At 42.3% G+C, this 20,579-nt stretch overlaps 1 protein-coding gene across 2 annotated transcripts in view; it reads right to left on the bottom strand.

The window, feature by feature from the left end:
• The window catches only part of zbtb16a (zinc finger and BTB domain containing 16a), a gene marked incomplete at both ends in the record, with an annotated part of 132,150 nt that overhangs the window by 42,050 nt on the left and 69,521 nt on the right, over window positions 1-20,579 (bottom strand). Inside the window, one exon of one of the 2 annotated variants that reach the window (XM_079237629.1) lies at window positions 7,667-7,753. The exons of the other annotated variant lie outside the window; for it this stretch is intronic. Within the exon in view, the coding sequence (XP_079093755.1) occupies window positions 7,667-7,753 (87 nt within the window). The remainder of the gene's footprint in view (window positions 1-7,666; window positions 7,754-20,579) is intronic. 2 annotated transcript variants of the gene reach the window in all.

Genomic DNA, 20,579 nt, shown 5'->3' with positions numbered 1-20,579 from the left:
GGGATGCTGGATATTGGCTGGCCAGATTTGCAGTGTGTCCTGCTGACTTCCATTTTATGGCCTGTGAATCGCAGAGCCCTCTGGGAGTCTATAATCCCCCCCCCCCCCCATTGCCCACACCACATCATTTTATTGGTCTCTCTAGATGTGTGGCTGCTGTCCCTGGTTTACAATAATGCCGACGACTGTTGCACCAGTACGGACATCCCAATTTGCTACTGGATCCCACCCACCTATTTCCCTCCATAAGAATACTAGCTCCCTCCCTGACATGCTGTTGTCCCATGGTTTCCTGTGGAGATGCATCAATGCGACTGTGCCCACCATGACACTAAGCCTTGGCACTGAGGCTCTGCAGTGCAGAGGCCCAGTTGGGTATTTCTCAATGAATGAAGCTGGGTGCAGGGAAACATAGCAGTGCCAACTCTCATTCACACATTTTATCTCATTTACACACAAACCACACTCCCTTTATTCACATAGGCCGCTGTGCATAGCACTTATGGCCATGGCGGATGATTACTACAGGGTGTTGGTCAAACTGAGGCCGTGCACAGTATCCATCAGCCAAACGGAGGATCTTCCTCCGCCTGGAAAAACTCATTTAGATCTTATCTGGGAAAAAATTTGTTTGCTGAGGGAGAGGGAGGTGGTTAGTAGCAGGCGAATGGACTGTAGTCTAGCTAGTGCCGCTTGATTTAATTTAGCCACCGATAGTGTCTCTGACCACTTGTACTCTTCTTATTTTGGAAGGTGAGTGAGAGTGAGTGCCAAGGAGGGGGAGCTGGAGGGAGGCAAAGAAGAGGTATTTGTTTACAGAGACGGAATGAGAAACGGTGGGATTTTAAATGATCATGTTACAAACATTTCAACAGTAAATAGATATTATAAAGTATAACAACCTTGGACAATATAGAGCCAAAATGTAAGCTAAGACCATCCTCAGTCATTGACCCCAAAGAAAGTATCACCGTTTTATTTCCTAGCTGTGATTGTCAACATTAAATCAATTGACGACAATTTTCACTATCAATTAATTGTCAATTTTAGAAGTTAATTATCCAGCAGAAATACCGCCAAAAAACTGAATATTGAGTCGTTTTGACAAATGGTCATTGGGTTAGTGGAAATTGTCATCTTTGTTCGACTTTGGCACTGACAAACAGGCACAAAAACATTCCCACCCACTTGAAGGGTTGAGTGTGATCTAGGTTTAGCATGGAGCATAACTATGTACTCTCTGGTGTTTTGCCTGTTTGTTTGGCACGAACAGAAGAAAACACTCATCTCTACGTTTCTCTGTACGTGTTGGCTTTGGCAAGGTGAACGTGGCACCTGATACCAGCTGTGACCCAGAATGCCCTGTGTGAGTTCTCCGGTGTGCCCGGCACAGACAGACAGACAGACAGACAATCTGCCTCCGACCATGAACAGCTTGCTCAATTATGAGTGGGATGCTGAAACGACGAGCGTTAGCCTGTTGCTAATCAGCATTTTGACTCGCAGGAAAATCAACGTGCTAACACTTTGTGATCAAAAGTCATCAAGCTTATGCACATCTGGCCTTCAGCGATGAGCTGCATAGAGCTCAAAAGCCTCATAAACATGGTTATTTCATCTTTTTGTGGTCATCATTTAATTCATTTAAAGTTAGGAGCGAGCCGTAGGGTGAATCACATTCACTTTTGCAGGGTCCAGGTATGCTCCTTTGTGTGTGCGTGTGTGTGTGTGTGTGTGTGTGTGTGTGTGTGTTTCAGCAACATGTGTGTAGAACAGCCTTCCCGGGCTAGAAGAATATTTGTTTTGCTTATCACCGCCCTAATGCTCACTGACAACTTAATAACATCACAATTAACTAAATGCTAAACAGATGTCAGTGCTGGACTAATGTGATTGAGACAATCGGCACTTTTGACGTGACCCCTGTGTAGCGCTGCCATTGGCCTAATTTGCTTGAGTGACATGACTGGACTGTGTGTGCGTGTGTGTTTGCATTTGAGGTAACTGATTGCAATGCCACCGGCCAACAATTTACAAGGAAGACAAAGATGAGGGAGAAAAGAGGTAATGTAACTGAAAAGAGATTATTTTTTTCTGACCATAACCTTTTTGTAATCCCCCCCCAACCCTCTCCTGTTTTGCTTTTTCCCTCTCTCCTCTTATCCTCCCTCCCTTTCTGCCGCTCTCTCTCCAGCCAAACTATTTCTGGCTTGAGAAAAGAAAGTGTTTACTCTGCGGCAGAGGCCTGCTGGAATCATGCTGTGTTCCCACTGGCTAAACCCACTTTTGCCACTCCATGGTTTGTATATTTTCCCTGTATTACAAGACTTTAAAAAAAGGACAGAGGGAGATAAAGAGAGAAAGAAAGAAAGAGAGAGGCGATTGAGATCTGCCTCCCCCACCTATTATACGTGGATTTTCTCTGGTACTCACATGTCTGTCTGTGTGTGTCTCTGTGTGTGTGTGTGTGTGTGTGTGTGTGTGTGTGTGTGTGTGTGTGTGTGTGTGTGTGTGTGTGTGCGCGCGCACACACACATGGAGATGATTCATGATAAACAGGAACACCAGGAACAGTCAGACAACAAATTCTTCCAAGGCCTGTGGACTCCAAACTCATTCCTACACGGGTCACATGGGAGATGCAGTCCCCTTCGTTCCCACTCTACAGCTCATGTTGAATAAGAGGCAACTGCTTTGAATGTGGCCTTAGTTTGACGGGTGAATGTACACATTTCAATGAAAATTCAAAAGTGTGCACTTGTGGATACACACTTGAGGTTGGCAGTTTAAGAGCTTGCAGAGCCTGTACGATGCATGAATCACTGGTAGTGAAATCTACATTTGTTTAAATCACCAGCCAGACTAAAAAACAAACCAAGAGAAAGTAATTTAACTTAAATGTATTGCTTACTTTCTTTGAGCCGCTGTCTCTTTGAACATATTCTGACCTTTTGCTTTTCCTGCACCAAGCTACAGTTTAATCAAGTGGAATGTGAGTGTGGTGGGCATTACCAATAAAATACAAGAGCTATAAATTATGGCGGGGACCAAAACAATCTAATGAAAGAAAGAAATGAAGATAGCTGGCAGAATGATAGAGATAAAGGCAGAATGAGGAAAAACTGCAGCTCAGAGCTCAGAAGTGTCTTGTACAGCCCGACGGGGGAGAGGCTTTACTGGAAATGCAAATTGGAAATGACACATTGGAGTTGGCCGTGTTTAAATGAGCATAACAGTTTCCCAATATGACATTATGGAGTGGGACAAAATCCACATTAAAACAGTGTTGAAAACAGCGGAGAGCCAATATCACCAAGAGGAAATGTCAGCTGTAACAAACAACTGCAGCTTTTCTTTTAGAAACGTTGACTTCTGTAAGTAACTAGTCCTTTACTAACGAAATGTTCCAGGATTTATAATACAGAACGCATTCATGACTATCCATATTAAACAATAACCAGCACCTTAAACTGAGTTAGAGGACTAAACAAAATAATTAAAATACATCAGATGAGATTGCATGTCCTCGTCTATTCTGCGGTAGAAGAGGATTGCTTACCAAACGTCAAGATCGTATTTTTTTAAATATTCATTCTGTAAAATGTAATGAATGCCGGAAAGATCTGAATTCAGATGATCATTCAAGGCCATGACACAAAGTACAACAATTCTGAATCATGGTTGCTATTATTAAAACTGTTGCAACAGATATTAGGTAGTTTTTTTTCTTCATTCACAGAAAGCCATGACATTTATACTTTCCTCGAAAGTATTTCAAAATAAAATTGCGGTTTGCATTGGTCTCATATCAGTATGCAAATTACATTACATTCTGCTTACTGCCAGTCACCTGACATCCACATGATGAAATGGAGGTCTCCACCAAGAAATCCTCCCTATAAGCATGTCGCTTTACATGTTTTGTTTGCATGTAAGGCTGAGGGCAGTGCAACACTAGGACTTAAAATAAATAGTCCAAGTCTCAATGCATACATTGCATAACAACTGAAGGACACGGGACCGAGACGGTAATAAATGGGCTACAACTGTTAATGAGAGCAGTGTTTTCTGTTTAAGAAAGGGAGCTCCATGAAAGCCAGACAGACTGTGTTCTTTGCTTGCGAAAGCCCTGAGGCGAGTCCCAGTTTAGAGAGATTGTGGGACTGATGCTTTGCCATCCAATTTGGGAAAATTAATGACAAAAATTTGCCGCCAGTAGATGTAACGCGACTCACAAGTGACTTCGGCTCCTGAAGACAGGCATTCCCAGATTTATTTGTGTGTGTTTTTTGCCACAGATGGCGGTAGTTTGCAGTCTGCCCACACACCCATGCAAAATAGCTTGTCTGTTAGGAATAACGACAGCTTCAGGAATGCCTCATTGGCCTCCAAACTATCCCCTGGTTTTTGACACTCGCTATATGTCCCACCTACAGTTGGAAGGCTGTTGAATAACAGAGCGGTCTCTGCTAAACCAAGGGCAGCCCTGTTTAAAAACAAGAGCGGACGGGCAAACTGAGAAAGAGACAGGGGTTGAGTCAGACTGCAGCTGATCAGGCCAACAGAGGAGATGCCACAATAGTTCCCATTCAAAGCAGCAAGAAACAGCCACAGTTTCAGAGGCCAAATATTGTCATCAGAGAACATTAGCCAAGGGCTGAAACGCTGCCAAGAGGCAGGCGGAGATCAAATCTGGCTTTGATGGCCAACAGTAACCCCATGCTCCCACCACCCGCCCTCTCTGATGTTTTGCGTCTTGGGTACTGTACACACAGACATTTCTGTATAAATAAATCCATGTTTGTTAAGCTTTCTAGCTCACACTGATTCAACACAGTACTGTCCAGTGGAGCTGCTTTTTGTATCAGATGTCATTTTTTTTGTTTTGTCGATCTCTGTATATTCTGCTGAGATAACATTGTTTACATTTTCTAGACACATAAAGAGGGCCATATCTAAGAAGAAAAAAACAAAATTCAGTCTAAAACCCTGCTAAAACACAACCACATAGTACAAAAATGCAACTGGACTTTCCTATATTTAGTCCCTTTATATCCTAGAATCCTTTACTTGTAAGCTCTCAGAATGGATAATTTTTTAGTTGTTCATTCAATCCAACACTTTTGTACAAAGTTCATCCTCATAGGACCATGACATTTTTCTGAAACTGTCTTTTAATCAGCCCATTATATTTGACTATATATTAGCCTGATGGTGGTGCCAAGGGAATGGCATGTATGAAATCAAGGAGTTTATCATCTGGGGAGCATGAATGTTTTCAGTATCTTCTGATTGACACAAGATTTGGATATTTTTTGTGTCAGGATAGGTCACCAAATTAATTAGGCATCATCTCGGGGACCATGAACAACCATAGAAAATGTATTGGTGACTTATCTGGCCAGTAGCTGAGATAAGTTGTTCTGAACTAAAATGACAGAAATACTGAATTACATGGGAGAAAGTAAATTAGTTAGGTCCCAGAAAAACTCCTCAGGGCTACGATGCATGTCAAAATGTGGCACAGATTAACTATGACCCACAGTTCAGACTTCCAAAATGTGATATTCAAAATAGATTTCCTAGCAAGTCATGGTTGGAGAGATTGGTCCGTCAGGTGGGAAATTAACTGAATGGATACAAAATCTACCCCCCCTCCCCCCGAGTAAAACCAGGACAGCACTTTAGATGTTACATATTACACTTCATATTCTGGTGACGTGCTGCATCAAAGCAAATTTGACAAATTCATAGTAAGTCTCTGCAAAGTTGAGAGTGAGAGACACCGAAAGGGAGTTGTTTATTTATCTCTTTCAATCTCGTCTCATTAGTCACTCCCCTGCTGGAAAGAGACCAACCAGCTAAATGCGGTCAACCTTCAGCTCCCTATTGATTTTGAGAGTCACCGTAGTGACAGCAATCAGTGAGTCCAATATTGGGGGATGTCATAATATTGGTGTACAGTAGCTTAAAGTGCAAAGACTGAGGAACTGAGAATCATATGTGCAGTGAAAGTGCCTTGTCATATTTCACCAGAGCCCATTTTTCAGACTCTAATCCCTCAGAGGGGCTCAACACATGGATGATTACTATACTATTACTGCTGCGCCAGTTGTCTGGCAGGAAGACATGTCTGGCCCTGGCTGCGTTCACCGTCCCCCCAACCCCTACCATTCGTTCCAGACTGGAATGCCTATATTTAGAGTGCTCCTTTCCGCTGTTATGGCTGTTGGATCATTAGCCTCATTTAACCCTTCTTTACCTCCATAGAGCTGATTGGCTGAGGGCATGCCCCTCAGGAGTAACCCCTCATATCCTGACTACACTGCATCACCTTCCCCTCTCAAATGTTGGGGAGGAGTGAGGCGGGGGGCATGAGTGGATGCAATAAAAAAACGGAGCCACGCAATGGGAGCTGCTACTGGGAGCCTAAAGGTCATGGCTTCAGATGAAGGACACAACACAAGATGATGATAATGATGATGTGCGGCTATTTTGGCGATCAGGTTCTGGCTTGAATGTGCCCTCTCCCCGCCATCTCATTTTGGTTGAGAAGCTAAAGGACGACTATGTGGATCAATTAGTGGTTGCCCCCATGACCTTTCCTCTGATGGGCAAAAGTAAAAAAAAAAGATTTGGAGGATGAATCCTATTTATCCTATAATCCTAGCACTACCCTTCAAGCAGAATTTCCACTCTGCTCATGCATTCAATGTATTTCTTGATGCTGCAATCTGATAGTTAGTATATAAGAAACTAATACATTTCCTACATACTAATTACCTATATTTTTAGTATGTTACACTATGGGACAGAATTATCTATCAACATCGTTTCAGCAGTAGTATGCAACTAAGTGGCAGCTCGATAGGTTTTTAGCTATTTTTTTTTTTTGGAGTGTTTGTCCACAATGTTTGATGTAGAGTCAAAATCTGATGCATAGAGAAGGATAAATACAACTAAGGGAAACTAAAGGACTAACAAACGGAATACTCCAACACAACTGCTTGCCCCAAGCGCGCCATCTTGGTAACAGAGAGGCGGAAATCTGAGACAATTCTTTCCCCCAAATTAAAGAGTTCATCACCAGTAGTGAAACTGTTCTGGGCCATCACACATCTGCTGAAGGGGGATTTACTTCTTCCTATTTACATCTTGGCACCTAGATCATCCTCATCTTCCCATCTTCATAGCCGAGCACAGATAAACAACATCGGCCTGCCAAGTTTTCCCAGTTTGTTGATTACTGTTGGGTCTGTCTTGATTTAGGGCGAGTGGGACTAATCCAAGATGATGTGATCTATCTATCTGTCAATCTATGGCTCCAGTTAGCCAGAGAGGGCTGAGTGAGCCTCTACTCACCACAACACAGCATGCTGATTTGTACAAATATACAAAAGAGATTGGAAGTGTGACCTGATTATTCAATGTGATTTACATTTTTCTCAAATTTAAGTAAATTACAGAGCTCAGTTACTTAGACTCTTTCTGCCCCACCAACATATGCATATTCATTTTAATATGATATCTACAGCATTTCCAACAAAGTGGAGCCTCACTCAAATTCAATTCAACAAACGTAAACATGTAGACGTAGCAGAGGAGCTCATTTCTTGTTTTTTTATGTCTATGGTTTCAAGATGTCTGGATATGTGTGTGTTCATACCGGTGTGGATCTGCCGATGAGCCTCCAGGGATTCCTCCGTTTGGAACTGGGCACCACACTGGTCACAAACTATGGCCTTCTCACCAGCTGCACAAAAACAAGAGACAAGAGCGTGGAGGCTTAATACACATTCACAAACACATTTGGAAGGGTTGTATGGAATGGAGAGAAAAAAGGGCATCTTAAAGTTAAGTTGGAGAGTCAATTAATTTCATGAAAAAAATTCACTTGAAACTGTATCGTTCTACAGAATGCAACCATAACACTCTGCAGGGTACCCATATTCCAAAATAACAGAATATGGTTATTTGGGATTTTTTTTTATGCCGCTCAGGCATTCTAACCACTTGTTAGAATGCCTGAGCGGCCATAGAGACTCATGAGCCGATCAGGAGTCAAAAGCCACAAGGTTGCAACTTGATTTTTATTTCTCTGTCCGGTCAGTTGTCACACCAACGTCAGCCAGCCTCTACTGGTCTTGTTTTAAACACAACTTTAAAGGCATACAGTGAACGAAGTGTTTGGATTTGGGGACCTTGAGATAGAATACCTACAACAAAATGAGGAGGGAATCTTCAACACAGATAACCAATAAAATAAAAAATAAAAAGCAAAATGTTATTTCTCTTTTTATTTAGATAAATATGTTTTAAAATTTCATTGATTAATAGGGGTATTTTAATGTATAATTTAGCCTACATTAAGCTTCATACTTTGATGAATCAAACTACAGTATCTGCCTTCTTATTGGTGAGGTTCAGCTCAAAGATAAGAAAATGTTTGTATGAATATGCAAATACGTCATGAATATCATTTTGACTCTTTTGCAAGTCTAATGTCTCTAACCTGCAAATCTATGGGTATTTAAAGCAGACACTTGTTATGCCAATATATTGTTTATGGACCCAAATTAAGAGCAGTGTATGCACACATTGTGTCGGACACATTTTTAATATGCAAGGCTGATATGTTCCTGATTTTGACTCAAAGCCATACAGTTATTGTTGAGTACTCTCCTACTTTTGTTGCACCACACACTTTGTGTGTAGCCCTTGCGCCACTATATGATCTGGATTGCCATGTTCACCTTCATGAATGTGTACAACCTTGTCCCACAATAAAAAGGAGAGTCAGGAGTCTGGCATGCACAAATACAGTACAGGGTTCTGCTGAAGGACACATCACATCAGGCCCAGGCAAACAACTTTTTATGGCTTGGCAACAAGCACTGTACATGCCATACACATCACACATCAAATAGACGCGCACACACACACACACACACACACATTTAACATCTGGATATTGTGTGTGCTCAAAACATGGGTGAATGTGTGCGGGTGTGCGCGTCCGTTTCCAGTGCAAGCACAGAGCGATCTCTCCCGACCAGATCTTGATTTGTTCTTGGCACGGCCTCCTGGGTTACGACACCTCCAGAGAGAGAACACAATGAAAACAGGAAGCCAATTCTTAGATGACAGGAAGAAAAAAAAGTCAGGGAGAGATGGCTTGTGTGGTTTTGCAACCACAGTGACATTAGGGAACGGCCTGTACTGTAATAAGCCCTACCAAAAGCAGAAATGACCCAGACCGTACATGACAGAATGTGCCTGCCAGTGGAGCGCTTATGCAACAAGTTATGCAAAAGACGGTAGGCTGCACAAGCGAGCGTGACTAGATCATAAGCCCCTGCAATGCAGCCTTTAAAACCAGCACACCTTATATTTGTCTCTGATATCACACTATTTATTTCCATTTAACAGCTTTAGACTCAATAGACTGAGCTGGTGAGCAATGTCCTTTTTAATTGGCTGCATATTCAAGAGGCATAATTTGTAGTGTGAGCGTATGGCGTGCCAGTGTCAAATGCACAGATGAGCATATGGCTGAATTAGCTTGCAAAAGCAGCCACTTAACCTTTGGAGAACAAGACATGTAGTGGAGATGTAGACAGAATCCCCCAACACACCCACTGATGTCCCTAATCTGCATTAATCACATAGCCCCTCTGTTGCTTCTTTAACTTCCTGATTCATTATTGTTGGATAAACTGTAATTCTATATTTTTTTTACATGCTGCTGGTGCTCTGCCAAACTACATGGGACTCCTTTTATCATATTGATCGGAGCTCATTGATTGCCCTTGCACCGGGCCATTTTATGACAATCAATCCACTCCATCATGTGCTACTCATAGACTAATGTCAGTACTCGATACACATTCATGTTTTTTTCTTCAGATATATACACATTTTTAAAGCCCATATTGTGTTTTTAGCCCATTAATTCCTGTCATCAATGAAAATAAATTATGGAAACTTGAAAATAAATCAAGTATGTTTCAATTTACTATTTCCCTTCCTTTATTACCACTGAGGTGCCCCTGAGCAGGGCTACTTAACCCAGGAGCATTAATGCTCAGAAAATCTACTCTGGTTAAAACAACAACAACAAATGGACACCAATGGAAGGTAAGAAAAACAAGTCATGCGTATGTGTAGTAAATCAGCATAACACTAGCATGACTACCACAAGTAATGCCTCACAGACAGTGGTGCAACACTACAACCAGTCTTCTGGGGGGCCACGACGCGTGTGCTATAAGGGCCAGGGATAGGATTTTAGTGCAGGGCATGCCCCTGCTTGTGGCACAAGGACATAAATTGTCAGGAAATGCCTGCGTGGTGCCTTGCTTCAAGGAGAATGGAGTTGTGTGGGGTCACAGTGGGGCAAATGGGGGAGGAACCCAGGGTACACACAGCCAGGCAGCCACCCAGCCAGATGCCCGTCACTCTAGTTAGCCAACTAAGTGCTAACAGGAGGCCCTCTGCTTGGTAACAGCCGCCATCAGCCATTTTCACTGCCAAATTAAAGTGATAAATCTTGAGGCCCCTTTGATCGCAGGAGGGTGAACTTGTTAGTTAGGAGAGACCGGGTAACCGGGACAAGGGACACACACACTAGACATCAGCTGTAACTCTTATCACGTGTGTTTTAAATAATCCGTGAACATTAAAACCCCAGTCTACTCAGGGGCCCACTCAAACTGTAGGACCTCAAGGCACTTCATTTCATCATTTAACTAAACCTGATCTTTAATTTGATTCAGTGATAATTTCCTTTTGCACAAAACAAAGTTTTATATCGGCACATCCCTGCCGTTCATCAGGAATAAATGAAACCTCAAAATATAATTAATATATAAAAATAAGTAAATAAAAAGGAACAATCACAACATGAAAAAAAAAAATAGAAACAACAAGGAATCTCCAAATGGTCTACACTGTTAGTGTCACATTGCTACAGATTGAGCCCTTAGCTGACTTAAAAGTTCAACCCATGCTGAGTTAGTTAGAGTGTGTGTGCGTGGGGATGGGGTGGTGATCAGGTGCCACATGCCACTAAATCCGCTTCCCTTTTCGCTTCCCCCTCTGAAATATTGCACAACTGTTCTTGCAGCGCAGTCGGCCTCAGTTATTTCATAAAAGCGATGTAAACGAGGCTCCCTGTCAATCAAGTAAACTTCCTGCAAAGCCTTGCGGCAAAGAGTAATATAACTGCCCCACGTATTTACTGTACACTTGATCTGCCCTTTCAGGCCCTGCATCCCCGATAAAGAAACCTCTCTTCCATATGGTGCCACATTGTTAACTTTTTAAAAGCACCCCTTGGTGTGGTGTGCTGATTTTTAAAGTTAGATTAGTTAGTGTACATATTTGACTGTAGCTGTGAGTGTATGCCAAGTAGTAAAAGGGTTCATATCCGGTTGCTTTGCTTCCTTAAAAAGGGCAACTTGTGCAATTTTCTTTTTTTTCTTAGGTTTTACAGTAGCGTTCTTCTTCTTTTAAGTGGGCTTAGTTCTTTGTTGAAGTAAATATATAGCAAGCAGGCCCTGCTAAGTATATGGAAATGATCTTTTCAAGTTATCAAAGTCTAAAATCACACAGTCAAAAAAAAGAATGGCTTGAGTCAGCCTGTTGCAATCATGTGACATGGGCCCCCATCTCACGCTAAAACAATGCAACAATGCTATCATTCACATTTTTGTTCAATTTATAAATCTCTTTGTTACTCTGTGCTCTCTAAAAAAAAAAAAAACAGTGACTACTTTTGGGTCTAGTTGACTCGAGGTACTCGCACCACTTCCTTGGCATTAAGCAAGAGTGTTTCACTTAAAGTTAGCGTCCCCTAAAACAGGCAACATTTCACCACGGGGACGTGATGAGGATTGTGGATTAGCCCACTGAGCCGGCCTCACTGGGAAGTGATGGTGCATTCCCTCGCCTGTAATTTCCCCTGACATACTAAGTGCTCGTTCTCCCATTTCCCTAAATAATGTGGTGTGCAATGGTGCATTGTCCTATTTGCTGTTACACTCATTGCATGTGTGCATGGAATCCGAATGTGAAAATGCAAACTTCCGTCAGCGTTGTGATGCAGAGATGTGGACCAGCGGTAAGAACAGTAACATCAATGCCCCATATGACGGGGGGGGGGGGGGGGGGGGGGGGGGGGGGGGTGTAAGTGCGTTTGGGTGCAACAACACCCACCCACACTATCACCACTTGCATCACCCGGCTCAGCTATGTGATCTCATAATGCCGCCATTCAGAAGCTCTCATCATTCAAAAGAACATGTCAGACGCAGAGAAAGGCCCTGTTTGTTTGGGATGATAGTTCTACTTTTCTGTGCCTCCTATGGAAGACACTTTTTTTGTGTGACAGTGTACCCCCCCGACTTCACACTTGTTGTTCCAACCTACTTTCTTTTGCAGGTAGAGCATATATGCTAAGTTAGCAACAGATGTCCCCCCTTGGGGATCACAGTCTAAACAGAATCTTTTATCAAAGACAATCGGAGAATTAAACATAAGAGTTAGAGAGCCTGTCTTTGCTCAAAGCGACACACAGAAAGTAGGCCAACATGTTGATCGGAGGCATTTCAAACATTTCATCCTGCACAGGAGATAAAGAAAAACCTCTGTTGTAGTCTGATGACACTGTTGATCTTCCCATTAAATGATCTTGTTTACTAACAGAAATGTTAAAATGCAATGTTTAAAAAAAAAACTGAAAAATAATTGAACATGGAAGTTGACTGGAAATCAGCAAAGTCATGCAAATGCCTTATGATTCGTGCAATTTAGTAATTAAAATCCGTTGTCAAATGGTCTCACATAGCCAATTGCATGAGATGGCATGACACTATTTAGCATCCATTACACACAAAATAAAACCCTGTCTAAGAGCTTCCACATTGTTGAAAAAGGCTCAACAACAGAGCTCCACTGTTCCAAGAGAATAAGCCTGCTGTAATACATGACATTCTGAATTCAACATGGTCAACAACTCTGGTGCATATACAAAATAAAATGCCAACTGTCTTTATTTCTATTGACCTTTACTTATATTATAATAACATGTTTTAGCATCATTTGGTGACAATCAGCTGTCCTTCTGGTCAGAATATTGGAGATCAACCAAGATAACTACGTGCCAAGTTTACCCTCGTGTGGACTGAAGGTTGATCATAAACTGTCACAGTGCACATTTCGTGCTGCAGACGAAATAGTTTGCTGATCATTTATACATAAATATATGTATTTTGATATTTCTATTTTGCATGAAAAGGGCTTGAAATGTATCAAGCTTACGGAATGCAATATTTTACTGAGGATCTGTGAGGAGAATTTGGGGCATAGTGTCCACCCAATAGCGTCACAGGAAATGAAATAGTGCACATTTTAAATTAAAGCAGAGATTATTTCCTCCTATGCGCCATTAGTATTAAGTAGGAACAAACCTGTCCCAATGCCAAATTTCCACCGTCACACAATTCCAAAAATACACGGGCCATACTGACCTTAAAAAAAGTTACTACATTTTACAACAACATGCAAGAGTTAAGTCAAACATTAAAAATCAAGTTGTGGATGCCTGGAATTATGATGGCATGGGTGGATGTAAAGGTTAACTTGACATGAGAAAGCTTTCGTTCAGTTCCCCCCCCCCCCCCCCCCCCCTGCCCCCCCCCCCCCCCCCCCCTACTTCCAATTCCTGTGCAGCCTTGGCTCTCGCAGGGTAGGACACAGTTGACTGTATTGCCCGATATTTCTGGAGGAAGTGGCTGAGTGATCCGTTCTCAGGAGTCAGGGGGGCAAAATGGGAAATTAAATTACAGCGTATCTGTCAATGGCCGACCAATATCACACTCAGTGGTTTTCAAGAGTGTAAACAGAGCAGGAGAGAGAGAGGCAGACAGACAGATTAGGGAGAGAGAACGTACGTGTGTGTGTGTGTGTGTGCGATGGAGGGAGGGAGGGAGGCAGACAAGCGCAGTCACCAACAAAAACATAGCCTGGCTGTTCACTGAGCCTACATAAATGGCTTACGTAAGACAGTACTCTCTGTACCAAAAAACAGCAAAAAATCCATGAACACACACACACACACACGAACGTCGGTTTCACTACATCTAGGACTTTTATTCATAACCATGAAAAATGACTTCCTCCGTCTTCGCCACACTCATGTCCTCAATCTTTGCTCTAAAAAGTTAAGCAATGGGCAACATGAAATTAAAAGTATCAAAAACATTCATCCATCTGAAACTCAATCTGGTTCATATACAAAGAGCAAAACACGTACACACACATTTGCAGGAATACACACAGACGCAGTATGCTGTCAGAACAATGAGTACAGACACCACACACTCTCTCTCTTTCCCTTCTCCTTTCCTTCCTCACTCTACCTTCAGGGTTTTAACGAGCCGTGCTTTACAGTTTTATTTACACCAGCCCCTTATCAGTGGTACAGCAGCACAGAGACTGCCAGTTGGAGAGGACAGGCCACGGTACTGCCTGTACCCTATAGTGGAGTAGGTGTGTACCGCCATGCTCCCAGCACATTTTTATCAAGGCTCAGAAAAGACTGGGCCCGCGCCAGGCTGCCTCTCAGAATAATAAAACACACACACACACACACACACACACACACACACACACACACACACACACACACACACACACACACACACACATACACACACACACGATGAGTTTGCAATAAGTCACCGCAACAACAGGCACATTGTTACACAAGTCTTGCAGCACAATCGAGAGGGTTTCCATTTAGGGTTGTAATGGGGTAAATCCACCTTCAGTCATTTAACCACCTTTTTATTATGCAGGAATAGAGTTTTTTTCGCTGACGCATCTTTATGTGTACCAGGAAGCATGTGACAGATGGCAACATGCAGGAGGTGGCCTTAGATCAACATCTGACACAATCACGACAGAATTCACATTATATATCTTTGAAACATATATTTAATGATAAACACAAGGCAAATTAGAAATCTAAAGAAAGTGTCTCAGAATTCAAACAGAGTTTTAAATGTTGCCGCAGCAAGACAATTCACACAAGGTTTAAATATCTGTTGATATCCATGAAAATGAAGTATCCGGCGCACTTGTGAGTCCCTTAATGAGGGATTAGAAATATGGTCACCCATTCAGTTTTTCATGCACTAATCAATAGTTTGCATACACACTCGCATGCAATTGTTTGACTTAAGGGTGTAAATCAAGAGAGGAAACTGTTTTAATCGGGATCAGAAATAAGAGATGGAAGCACTTGCTGATCCCTTGCGGCCCTACTGACCGGTTAAGAGTAGCGAGGCGTCTGCAGTCACTGATAATATGAAACTGTTAACAAAACATGTTGTCGATGTTTAAAATAAGTCTGAAGTCATAAATGAGCACAATAAATATATAGCCGATGCATTCAGTTGTACGTGGGATGCCGTGAATAGAGAGACAGACAAACGCGTGAGCAAACGTCCGACTGAATAAATAATCTCCTGGCGGAGATAAAAAGGAAACCGAATTGGATTTTCTTTTTCAAGATGGCCACCATGTGAGTAACATTGCCGATCCTTGGTTATCCTTGGTTGATCTGAGCTATGCAGATGTTAATATAAATGTATGGGACAGGACGAGGCAGCAGCTTTTTAGTAGTAAAAAAACCTCAAAGGACAATTACAATCAGAGTGTACGAGGCAGACACAAAGTAGCTGCACATGGAAACACAGATAATGTATTATGGAGATGATATTGCAGTGATGATAAAACACGCCCTGGCTCGAACAAATGTCGGTCAGACAGACTCACACGAGCAGAAATTACTTTATGGTGTGAGCAAACACAGCGCCGCAGATAAGAGGACATAATCTTGCCATTCTGTGAGGGAAGGGAGGGAGGAGAGGGGGTGTAGACAAGCCATCAAAAGCACAGGAACATGTTTGCTCCCGATGATATTGTTATCGACAGAGAGGAAAAAGAAATCAAAGGGAAATGAGAGAGCACGCGGAAGAGGGAGGGAGAGAAAAAGGAGGAAACAGATGAAGACAGAGAATATTCAGGTCGCATTTGACAGCTTTACGGTCTGTTGCGCCGAATGGGATGTCTAGGGACGTGGCAAAGTAGACAAATATTGACTTGCAGAGCGCTCGCGTTCACATGCTCACACACACACACACACACACACACACACACACACACACACACACACACACACACACACACACACACACACACACACACACACACACACACACACACGTGAAGCCTCTAAATTTAGCCCCCCCACTTCAAAATGGATGAGCTCACATTGCAACATCAGTCACCCTTGTTTTTTTTGCCCAGCTCAACCTCTTAATCCATTTTGCCTGCAAACCAATTTGTTTGTCCAGTAGGTCACGGACAGTTTTCCGACCCGAATGTTCTTTCTTTTGTACCGTTTGTTTCTCCCTCTCCTCTGCCTTACTTTCTTTGAACGACAAAGCCATTTCCAGAGCTTTTCCCCCCTGGGAGATCGAGGGCATCTCAGTCCACACATCCATCCATCCATCCATCCATCCTCCTCCCTTTCCTGCACTCCCTTCCTCTCGTCTACCTCTCCTCCTTACTTTCAAACCGTCTTGACGTCAGAGAAACCTGGTTTTAAGTGTGCACTGACACGAATGGACACAAACACATGCACCATTTAAAACCATTTGGCTAGCTTCTTTTTTTGTTGGCCATAACTGTTTTTTTTAGATCACTACAATCAGATTACTGTTGATGTAGCATTGGGTAGCATGAGGCTTTTGAGACAACTGGTGAAATAAAGATAACTGTGTCTTATCTCTCAAAACAAATGTTTATCAGGAGACCTTATCGTGATGGGACTTTAAAACAAAAGTTGAATGTCTACTGGAGTAATGAATGGATTGCCATGCCACTAAATGCTAAGTCAATGTCCCCACAGGATGGACTCCATGAGGTTGACATTTTTGGTTTTGAGTGAAATGTTTTCAAACTCTTGGATCGATTGTCATGGTATTTGTAATAAAAAAGTTTTAAAACAAAAGTGTTTTGTTGTCTAATGGCTTTTGTTTGCGATTCTCCGTCACATGAAACCGTCGAGCAGTCGCAAAATGAGAAATAAAATGCTATCATAACTACTAGGAATGATGACGACAGAAAGAAAATGAGGTTGTAAAACACACAACCATATATGCCCCGTCTAGCTGTCCAGTAACAGCAATTACCCTGCCATTGCCAGACACTCACCAAGTGTTTCAAAACTCCCCCACCCTCTCCAAACCCTGGCCTCCCCTCCTCCCGGGCTGCCCCTAGAGGTGAAAGGTGCCATGTGTTTTCAGCTTTGCTTTCAACCCCCCTCCCCATTTTCAAAAAGAGATGAGAAAATGAGGCTTTGACATGTATCCGTGGGCTCCTGCAGGCCACAGACACAAGTATATCTTCAAGGCCTTTGGTGAATGTGTGTATTTGTGTGCACATGTGGGTATATGGATGTGTGTGAAGAAGTGCAAGGAAGGAAACAAGAGCTGGATGCATAGAGGAACCACCCGGGGCTCTCCTGGTGTGAAGAGGCAGGAAGTAAGTTAGGCTGCTCTAAAATGCCAAAGTGGACCATTTCTCACAAGCCTCAGGGTCTGGTATTAATAGATCCTGGTTGGATAGGGGTGGGTGGGCTTCTGGTGAAATATACATCAACATGAGTGACCTGCTGCAGTTTGAGTCTATTAAAAAAGGTCTTGATCAGATTAAGCTAAACTTTAGATTAACTTGATTTTCAGTTGAGATAAATACATCTAAATAAATTAAACGAGTGCTTGGTAATGCAGTGTGCAACTAGCAGCTTTGAAGACTTGACTACCCAGATAATCTAAAGTGACAATTGGAAAAAGCACACAGTACTCCAGTTTACCAACCAAAGCAGTTTGTGATGCAACACTTTAAAATATCTTTTTAATTCTCAGAAGGAATTCAAGCTAAATGGCAGTGACGTGCAATAAATATGAGTTATTTAAAATGGACTGCTTTTTTCTACAACCAAAGAGCTTTTAATTGATTAAATGCAGTTTTCAAAATGTGTCTGACAAGGAACTGTGACAGCTACAACACCTCCTCCAACGTAAACAGAACAAATATGCATGTCATTGCAGCAAACGACGGCATGACAGGACTGCATATGCAAACATAACATGCTGCATCTGGGCTACAATTAAACAACAATTAAAGAGTGCTGCTCTATTTAGCATTCCACTTCTCGAACTTTGTCCTCTAAAGATTGACACATCAAAATCGATGTAGCAGAAACAGAGAAGAACTTTTTTTTTTTTTTTTTGTCTGGTTGGGGAATCTGGTGTGGCATGCTGGATTTGGCTAACGTAGCCTCGAGGAAACGAGCCTCAAGCAGAGATGAGGAGAGGGCGACAGAGGTCTGATTAAGAGACATCACTTGAGTCAGCGTCAGCACAGTTTATTAGACGTTGTGCAGCTCTCTCAAGCCAAAAAAAGGCTTGATGCAACATTTCTCGCATACACTTTCCCAGACTTCTAAAGAGACTTTGATGTGGAGTTCCCTTTAAGTGCACACATTTTGATTTCACTTAGGATCAGAGGTTATCATGCAGCAAATTTGAATGACATCAGTGACCATACCTGTTATCAGAATCAAATCTGGAGGTCAGAGTGCTCCAAATGACCTGCCATTCAGTTCGAGATCAATCTATCAAGCAACTACAGTGGGGCAGTAAGTTAATATGTAATCTGCTCACAGAGGAGCAGCCAGAAGAAAGACAAACAGGATACGAGAGAGCATTCTGCGTCTGACTGACAGCATTTTTCAGATAACACTGTTAAGAACAAGTCAAGTGAGGTCACAGTGGTTTCAACAGTACTATCTTGCAAGTGTGGCGTTAAAAGCTGCTGCAACTTCTTTCAAACCCTGACATTTTGATCCTGTGATTTGCTCTTTTAATTCTTCTTGGGGAGCTCATATCTAAGGCTTGTTTATTTCCTCATCAGCTAGGGAATGTTCCTGTAGACTAAAACGCAAAACCAGCTACTTCACTCAAAAGTAGTTTTCCAAAGCAATTTGACAAGAAACAGCCCTCTTGTAACACACCCCTAAATAGTCACACAGCAGTTCTGGATCTGTATTGCAATGCACACTGTGTTGAGTAAGTGTTAGCAGTAAACTTGTTTTTCAAGAAATGTTTGGAAAAGATTGATATTTGCAGATCGTAGCATGCTCTACATAATTAATAAAAATACTAGGAATAAAGTCCTGCTAGTGGCACCTTAAGGGAGAAATGTTCATTTCAACAGAACATTAGTGAACAATTTTACTCTTCAAGCATTAGAGGTAAGACCAAGGAGTCACCGCGATCAAGAGGGTGTATCATCTTGAGAGCATTTATGTGTTCAGTAAATTACACAGGACATATACCTGATAACTTGAGATACCTCATCATGGACCAGTGTGTCCACCACTAATATCATTAAATATAATACTCAATACCTTTGCCATGGTTTTCCGATACGAACCACGACAAGTTTCTGATCTGGTGTCCAAAAATAGGTAGTTTGGTTGTGCCTTCCAAAACCGCATATAACTCATGTGAGTGTTTTCTTATACACCCACATCTGTGGTTAAGGATCGGTGAAGTTTAGGCAACTTAAACTACTTGGTTTGGTCCAGGAAAAGACTGTGATCATGTTTTAAAGAAACCAATGTTGACTGGTGGTAGGAGAACAGACTGGAAGTCAAACAAACAAACTTTTTAACCAGTGCTATCTTTTTTTGGAGGACCACAGTCTTGCTTCATCCTCTGGGAACCAAGAATATCCATAGCCAATTGGTATTATTAGCTTGCCACAGTAGTTGACAAACTTGCCCTGGAACACAGCGTTGGACAGACGGACATCTTCACCTTAAGGCCGCACCGCTAGCAGGGCAGAATGCTGAATCTTTGTACAATGTTGGCTGTATTCTACGTGTGCTGGGAAGAGAGAGAGACAGGCAGACAGGAGAGTCTGACCAGCAGTTGAACCCTTACCCCTGTGACCACCAAAGACTGTTGCCTGCTGGGAATCCAGCAATTGACATCCACTTTACAGTGTTGTAAATTCATTTATAGTTCAAGAGAGGAAGGGACGAGATGGCTGCTGGATTGGGGCAGGAACTCATTTTTGCTGTCGTTTGCAGGTGGCGGGCTGAGGTTTAAGGTGGGAGAACCAGCTCGAGACACAGAAGTAACGCTTGTTGTCCTTTATATTTTCTTCTTCTGCTGGAGCAGGCGAACAAAAAACACAAAAAACACTCGACTCTTGAGAATGAAACCAAATCAAAAAGTCAAGGCAGTCCATGGAATTTTTACCAGTGTAACAGGAGACACGGAGCTCCAGCTCATTAAAAACCTGCATGGTGGACACAGTGCATTCACCAGGTTTCATGTGAGCGTAACCATTCTTGTCTGATGCTTCGGTAACTATTGTCATCTACACTATACAACCTTTCACTGTTCACCTTTCTTCCGTCCACACATCGCCCTCTG

The sequence above is a fragment of the Taurulus bubalis genome (assembly GCF_910589615.1).
Source record: "Taurulus bubalis genome assembly, chromosome: 2".
Classification (NCBI taxonomy): domain Eukaryota; kingdom Metazoa; phylum Chordata; class Actinopteri; order Perciformes; family Cottidae; genus Taurulus; species Taurulus bubalis.
Note: the sequence above shows the minus strand (reverse complement) of the source record. Positions and strands in the feature narration are given on the sequence as shown.